General features: G+C 30.7%; 1 protein-coding gene across 1 annotated transcript in view; it reads left to right on the top strand.

Annotated features, from left to right (window-relative positions):
• The window catches only part of LOC106467025 (zinc finger protein 271-like), a 55,101-nt gene extending 47,325 nt beyond the window's left edge, over nt 1–7,776 (top strand). The window contains exons 10-11 of the mRNA XM_022395118.1: nt 968–1,103; nt 5,237–7,776. Of these exons, the coding sequence (XP_022250826.1) occupies nt 968–1,103; nt 5,237–6,423 (1,323 nt within the window). The 3' untranslated portion in view covers nt 6,424–7,776. The remainder of the gene's footprint in view (nt 1–967; nt 1,104–5,236) is intronic.
• Nucleotides 7,777–8,524: the final 748 nt, after the last annotated feature.

Here is an 8,524-nt window from a genome sequence, read left to right as displayed (position 1 = left end):
CCATCTCCTGAGAATGCTGCTTCAGAATTTGTATTTGCAGAGTTATCAGGAATATGTTAATGGTAGTGGGTAGGGGTGATGGCACTTTAAACTTTGGCTTTTGCTGAGGTAGCCCTTTTGTGCTCTTTCGAAGAGGGCTGGTCCTTCCTCACCGCCCCTCACTTTGTTGGTAACATAGTCTGGCACTCCTCCCATTTTATGAGCTCTGCCATCAAGACGAAGGCCCCTTTATTCACTGCCATGGTGTTAGTGGCTGATGCTAATAGGACATTATTCTAATATCATGTGAATATCTCTTATCATGAACCTCTATTTGATAGTTCAGAAATTTAGGGTTGCAAAGCCCTTTTGACTCCGTTAATCTTGTGATCAACAAACCATTCTAACTTTAGATGATCAAGTTGTAATCATGCAATGTAGTGCAGACACTGTGCGTAACAGCAATACCCGATAAAGCATGGATCACAACATCCTTAAGATGATTCAGCAGCACCATAACACGGCAGTTTATATGCTACTATAAACAAATAACTGTAAATGGGGAGCAGAAGATTAAATTCTAATAACCACTAAATGCAAAAAAAATAGACATTAAGTCCCTAATAATTAGGAATTTATAATTTTCTAATAGGTGTAAAAATTGTTTACATGCCTAAAATGTCCATTAAAAATTTTTGCTTTTTTTATAGGCATATAATGCAGTAGTAATGCACCATAATAATGTTATGCATTAGAATAACTAGTTTATAGATAAAGCTCTGTAGATAGAAAAAACTTCATTTTCTAGTCATTAGGTAATTAATGAACTTGAAAGTTGAACAATACAAAAAGGAAAAAATTAATTCAACGATATATAAAAGATAAGTAATATTCATTTTAATATTCCTAATTTTGAGGTTTTTATTTTTGATAATGTCTTTGGAGAAAAATGCAATATGTGATTGTTTATTTGTAGGCTTCAGTCTAGCATGAAATGAGTTTTACTGATGCAGCAATGGAGGTTTTAGAAATTAAAGTTGAACCTGTTTCTGATAAAGAGCAGAATGCTCTGTTGAATATCAAACTGATGGAAAACCAAGAAAAAAGTATAACATCACCTAGTAGTAAGTAAAAACATTTTTTACATGAATATCTTGTGTTATTACCAACTATTTTCACAATTATAGTGTATGTTGGTTCTTAATGTAACAACATTCTGTATTTATTTCTTGTAGAATAAACATTAACTCAACTGACACATAAATAGTTAACACTCGTGTTTTATGTATAGCCTACCATTAGCAGCAAACCATTAAATATTGTTATGTCTGTTCACACTAATAATGATAAAAAATTTTGTTTGTAGAAAAACATAATTTGTATTATGTTTAATATAGATGGGAACACACTAATGTAACTGAAGAAAAAGATCATTGTATATTGGTAGATGAGATACTCAAGTCACTAAGAAAATGCTCTATTGCTAGTTTTAAAGCTACATGTAATATAAATTTAGAATGTCCTTGTAGGTATATTTATTACAAGTGAAAGGAAGTAATTATTTTTCCAAAAAATTAATAGTTAGACCTCGCTTGGAATACTGTATACAGTTTTGGTTTCCTTTTTAAGAAAGGAAACTGGCTTATTGGAAAGAGTTTCTTATGATTTCAGGGATGGAAAGATTATGTTATAAGGATCGGTTAAGATCTCTTAACATATTTTCTCTTGAAAAAAAAATTAAGAGGTGAAGCTTACAAGGTTATTGATGTGTTAAAAATCTGACTCCTGATTTATTGTACTGAGTTCTTAAGACAACAGGTTGAGAGGGCACAACTTTAATAATTGAAAAAGATAAGTGAAGCTTCAGTTAATACATTTTTTGTTTTTTTAAATGCCCACAACATGTTTTTCTGATTCTCAAAGAACACTGTACTGTGCCCCTGATATCCAGATAACCAGTGCCATTGTTTTGACCTCTAAGAAGATTGTTTTAAACTTTTTGTTTTGTTTTGAGGTTACATCTTTAAGTTATGGATTAGTTGGAAAATTATGTAATTGTCACCACAAAATATAATAACTTAAATTGTTGAATGATTATGTAATGTTATAATGTGATATTGGTGATTGTGTTCCTAAACTCTCTTCTGTATACCAGTGTGTGTGTGTATATATATATCTGTCCTGGCAATTTTTGTTTTTTATCATTCATCTTAAATTCGTCTGACACAAGTGTCTAGAATGTGCTTTCCTTGACCTGGCATTTTCTGATTCAATTTATTTTATACTCTAAATGATTATATAGAGTGTGTTGTATATTCTCCATATGGCATTTCTTGATATTTTTCATTTTAAATTGTAAACAGTTCTCTGAACTTGTTTCATTTATTCACCTAGCATTTCATGTAATTATTCACTTTACATTGTAAACGATGATTTAGAATATGCTTTCTTTCACATACCCAACATTTCCTTATATCATATTCATTTAGAATGTTTTTTTTTATTCTTCACTCAACCTAAAGCTTATATTTGACGGTTTTAATGCTATATGGAACCTAAGAAGATTATTGATCATAAACTATAAAGCTATGATTTGTTTTCAGATCTGTTGTTTATTGTTCTTTCCCATTTTATCATCTAAAGAGATAATACTTTTAATATAACTTGATGAAAGAATTATTTCACCTTTCAGAGCTCATTTTTGTTGAAAAAATCTCATTAATTAAACAAGGTGACATAGTTATTCTGCTGTTTTACAGTAATTATCATCAAGTTTTGCAGTACTGAGTACATTTCCAATATATTTAATTTTGCCTGAAAGTCAATGGAAAATGTTTTTCAAGTGATTGCTTGATGTCTGTCACTTTGCTTTCCTGCACCTGATATTTTATGATTCCATTTACCCTGTAAACAATAATCTAAAGGTATCATAGTTCATCAAGAAGGAGAGAGAAATAGTACTTACATTACTGCCACGAATAAAGTACCAGAGGACATAAGGATAAAGTGGTAGTAGAAGGTAGTAAAGGATAAAATACTAAATCATTTCAATTATATCAGTTAGCCAGATCTAAATTAGACACATGACTAGAAAGGTGTTTTTAGGTCAGACAGAATTTCAGTAAAATCTATTAACAAATAACACCAGAACTTCTGTAAAGTACAAATAAATGTCCAGAGTTTGAAAACTAAAAATATCAAGACTTTAGGTAAGTTGTATGTAAACTGCACCATATCGTCAATCTTGCTTGTTAACAACCATTTCATGAATTGCTTTTGTATTTTATATAATTTTTTTTATGCCTACTGTTCATGTGAGTTACGTTTAACAGGACTCATTCCATTTCATTTCTTCCTGGAAGTCACATGCATGGGTATTGGCAACTGACATTTCGATTCTTTCTGTTTATTTCCTTCTAATAGACATCCTGTTCCCCTGTATAATTGTTTCTTCATCCACAAATCAAACTGTAGATTTACCTAGCAGGTTATTTAATATAGAGGTAAATATATGGGTGTCGTACCTGACATGACAGAAAAAACATTTGAATTCTAGATAAAGTATGTGAATTTTAATCAAAGTGTTGTATACACTCTTACCAACCATTTTCTTCCTTCTTATTTTTATGTAGAATGTTTCAAAATGTTTCATTTTTTCTGTATCCTGTGGAATTTTCACTTAAAACATCGTCCATTTCATCATTAAGTTGACTTCATTGTAGCTATCTTTATCCCATTATTATTTCTTAGACTTTATTTCTAATGCTGCAGGTCTTGTAAGAATGTAGATGACAGCAGTATTCTTCACAAGTAGGCCAGATGATATCTTGAGGTTACGGCCTCTCCTATGTTAACTGAGACTAACCAGTCACTGTGGGTAAATCCAACATTTCATATTAAGTAAGAAAAGTTAGATTTAAACATCTGTGTTCAGGATCCAAAGTGGTTTCTTTGACAGAAAGACACCTTCAGGAAAGAAAAATCTGTTGATCAATTCATGAGTCCAGTGAAAGGCAACTGTTCAGTGTCCAACACAAGTATACACACACTGTCTTTGTCTTGTAATAAATAAAGATTATTTAACAAATAAATCATTGTTGCCTAAGAAGTGTGTCATTATTACACCTGTAACAATTCATCAGAGTATTAATGTAACATGGTGTTTTGATCCCATTTTGATGCATTTATTTGCAAAACCTAAACCTTCTGAATTACTATGTAGAGGGTAAAGTGCTAAATCATTCCTTGATAGATATTGGTTAGATTTATTACGTTTGTACAATTACAATTCAGATTCTTGTGTACAATAAAAATTCATGCAAATTTAATCAAATATTATCATTATAAATTTTGCATTTATGTGTATATAGTTACATACGTGCATAGAGAATACGTTTGCCCGTTTTATATTAATTAGTGGATGTCATAATGATGTATAAACAATGGTTCTGTGTATACATTCGTACAGTTAATATTTTATTGTTTTTTCTTGAGATCATGCTTCTTTGTTTTACATAAATAAATTTTAAACTTCTCAGTTTTCTTTCATTATGCAATTTTGAACATATTTTAAAGGACATATAGTATAGTGACATGTATCACATCATCACTTTGTTGCAGAACCACAGTCCTAGTCAATATATACAAGATATTTGTCTGTGAGAGGTAGATCAGGTATATACCAGACTACCCTATATCTAGTAAATGCTAGAACATTCGCCAAGGTACAGGATAGTTCTAGAAAATAGGTGGCGCTACACCAGTCACGTGACTCGCTGATGCAACAATACTTATTTAATTTTGTTCTTCTAAAAATTATTATGGTTTGTTGGACAACTTCCATAATATCAAACCTTATGTTTAAAATTTCATTTTGGTCTGTAAAGTTTCCTTTTAAAGAAATTATACTCATTATGCTTTTCAATTAAACAACATAAAATACAGATATGTAACATGAAAAAATTTTAATGACAATAGCTAAACCTGTTGACAGTGACTGCAAAGTAACCAAAAGCTTGTTCTATTAAAACAAAAATTTTAAAGTGGAGAAAGGTGTCCATTTTCATAACTAATGAATGTCACTGTGATCCATAAACAATGTGTCTGTGCATACTTTTGAAGGTTAATATCAATATTTATAGTGAGATTTGCTTTTTTTAGAAAGTTACAAAACTGAAACTTATAAAATTACTGAACTTATACATGATGTATTATGTATTAATTACTATAATTATGTATCTGTATTTTCTAATTGTAGGTCCAAAGACTTGTTTTTGCAACTATTCTGGAAAGCAATTTCCTGGTTACAATGGTTTGATAAGAGAAACTTGTGACACAGACAACAGCAATTCTCAAAAAACAACCAGCAGTGATGAATTTGGCAAAACACTTTTTAGGGAAGATAACATAAAACAATGTCAGATTCTCCACACAGGAGACAAACTGTACTGTTGTAAAGTATGTGATAAAGAGTTTAGAAGAAAAAGTGAACTAAATGCACATCAGCGTGTACATAAGGGTGAGAAACTATACACGTGTGTTGTTTGTGATAAAGAATATGGAAGAAAAAGTGAACTAGATATACATCAGCGTATACACACTGGAGAGAAACCATATAGTTGTGTTGTGTGTGGCAAAGAATTTGGAAGGAATAATCATTTAATCAGACATAAAAAAATTCACACTGGTGAAAAACCTTACAGTTGTGTAGTGTGTGGCAAAGATTTTGGAACAAAGAGTCACTTAAAAACACATTTGATGATACATACTGGGGAGAAACCATATAAATGTATAGTGTGCGGTAAAGAATTTGGAAGGAGTAGTCACCTTGATAGACATAAAAAAATTCACACTGGTGAAAAACAATACAGTTGTTCAATGTGTGGTAAAGAATTTAGAACAAAGAGTCACTTAAAAATACATTTAAGGATACACACTGGAGAGAAACCATACAGCTGTGTAGAGTGTGGTAAGGAATTTAGTAGGAATAGTGACCTAAAAAAACATAATAGGACACACACTGGAGAGAAACCTTACATTTGTATTGTGTGTGGTAAGAAATTTGGCCACATAAATCAACTTGAAATACATGAAAGAGTACATACTGGGGAGAAACCATACAGTTGTGAAGTGTGTGGGAAAGAATTTCGAAGTAGTAGTGTGCTAAGTAAACATAATAGGATACATACTGGGGATAAACCTTACATTTGTATAGTTTGTGGAAAAGAATTTGGAATAAACTGTAATCTTAAAGTACACATGAGAACACACACTGGGGAGAAACCATACAGCTGTGTAGTATGTGATAAAGAATTTAGCAGAAAAAGTGACCTAAAAATGCATCATCGGATGCACACTGGAGAAAAACCATATAGATGTGAAGTGTGTGGCAAGGAATTTGGAAGGAATACTATCCTAAGCAAACATAAAAGAACTCACACTTAACAAAAAGATGCTTGTTCAATGCATGGCAAAGAATTTAGAAAAATAGGTTATTTATAATTACATCGGAAAGTACACACTAAGTTAAAAATCATATATCTATATAACTTGGAAGTAATATTGACTTGAAAATATAATAGGATACACAATGGAGAGAAACCTTACACCTGTTTAGTTTGTGTGAAAGAATTTAGAAGAAAAAAGCAAATTAAAAATACACCAACAGATACACACTGGAGAGAAACCATGGAGTTGTGAAGTGTGCAACAAAGAATTTGGAAGAGGTTATCATTTAGACATCAACAGATTCATATTTGGTAAAGAAATGCATAATTGTGTTGTCTGTGAAGAAAAATTTAGAATTATGAGATACTAGAAAATAATTGGTTAGAAAAGACGTCAAAAGGCTCAAATTGGTGTGTCATAAAGAGTTTATAATAACTAATGACATGAAAGCATACATGCACACACTATATAGAAATGATATAGTAGTATAGTGTGTACCAAAAAAGTTATGATGTAAAAATGCACTAGAAGGTCACATTTACATAGTGTGTATCTAACATTTATAATGATTACATAATCAAAAATATAGCAAAAGATCCACGCTGAAAAAAAAACATTTCTGTTGTTGTGTGTCTATGGATTTCAAAGAAATGCTAACTTAAAAAGACATGGTACACACTGAGAGAAATGATTCAATTATTGTGTGTGTAACAGATAAATAAATATTCTTAGTCACTAATAAGACATCATATTATCCAGAATTAAGATAAATCATGCAATTGTGAAGCACGAGAAAAAATGTTATTATTCAAAAAGTAATCAAGAAACCATATAATCAGAAAACAGAAAATATGTGTCTAGTTATTTTATATGTAAAGCCACATTTGATTACTTATGGTAAATATTAACCATCACACTTTGTAATTTGTTAAATAAAAAATACAAATCTGTAAAACATACTTTTATTTATTACCAATGTTTTATTGTATCAGATTTACCAGGGTATAGTATCAAACATCATCTAAAATAATACATATTAAAATGGGATAGAGGAATGAAAAACAGATTTAAATCATACAACAATAATTAACTAGGGTGGCATAATGCATTGCATGTTACAGTTGATAACATTGAAACAATGCAGCCAATATTATAAGGTTAAGAAATAGTACCATAATTTAAAATTTGTAATAAATTATACCAACTGTAGATTTTTATCATAAATTTTAAGTATATTAGTTTCCAGTGCTTTGCCAGCTTTTGTTGCTTAAACCTTAAACCCCCAGTGACACAGCTGTATGTCTGCAAACTTACAATGCAAGAAACCAGGTTTCAATACCTTTTGTGGGCAGAACAGAGATAGCCCATTGTGTAGCTTTGTGCTTAACTTCAAACAAATTTAAACCTTAAAATATAAGTTTTGTTTATTTGAAGTTAAGACATTACTATTTTTTTAAGAGATCAGGGGTTTAATGTGGAATTCAAATTTTCAATCAAAGATTCTGCTTATTTCTTATCAAGAAAGGCTTTTAATAGGCTTAAAATTTGTGACAAAAATCACTTAAACTGCAGCCTCTTAATTTGTCCATTTTGAATTAAAAAGAAAATTTCTGTTAGAATAGCATTTCACACCTATCCTTTGTCACCTACAAGCTGTTGTCCAAGAAGCTTTTTTTCTTCTTTTTTTTCAGAACAAGAACTCATCAACTCAGTTGGAAGATAAGGGACAAAGTATTCTCTAAAATGCCATTTGTATATACAATGTAGTACTTGAAAAGTTTTTTTAAATGGCAAAAGGTGATGAAGTTTTGGAAATAAATAGATCTAAAATATTTAAACTGAAGATTTGTTTTTCTCTCAACATTCCTTGTAATTTTTCCATTTCTGATTCAAGTAAGAGATATGTAAATACAGCATTTCAGATCTATCTTTTGTCATCCACTAGTCTGCCCAAAAGTCTTTTTGTTTAATACCAGAACTCGTACGTTAGATTGAATGATATGACACAAAAGATTTTGTGGAGGTATATTTATATATGCAGTATAATACTTCAAAAGCCAGTGAAGTAGCAGAAATCAACAGACAATGAATATGTGGT

This window comes from Limulus polyphemus, unplaced genomic scaffold, assembly GCF_000517525.1.
Source record: "Limulus polyphemus unplaced genomic scaffold, Limulus_polyphemus-2.1.2 Scaffold2464, whole genome shotgun sequence".
Lineage (NCBI taxonomy): Eukaryota > Metazoa > Arthropoda > Merostomata > Xiphosura > Limulidae > Limulus > Limulus polyphemus.
This window is presented reverse-complemented; position numbering and strand designations above follow the sequence as displayed.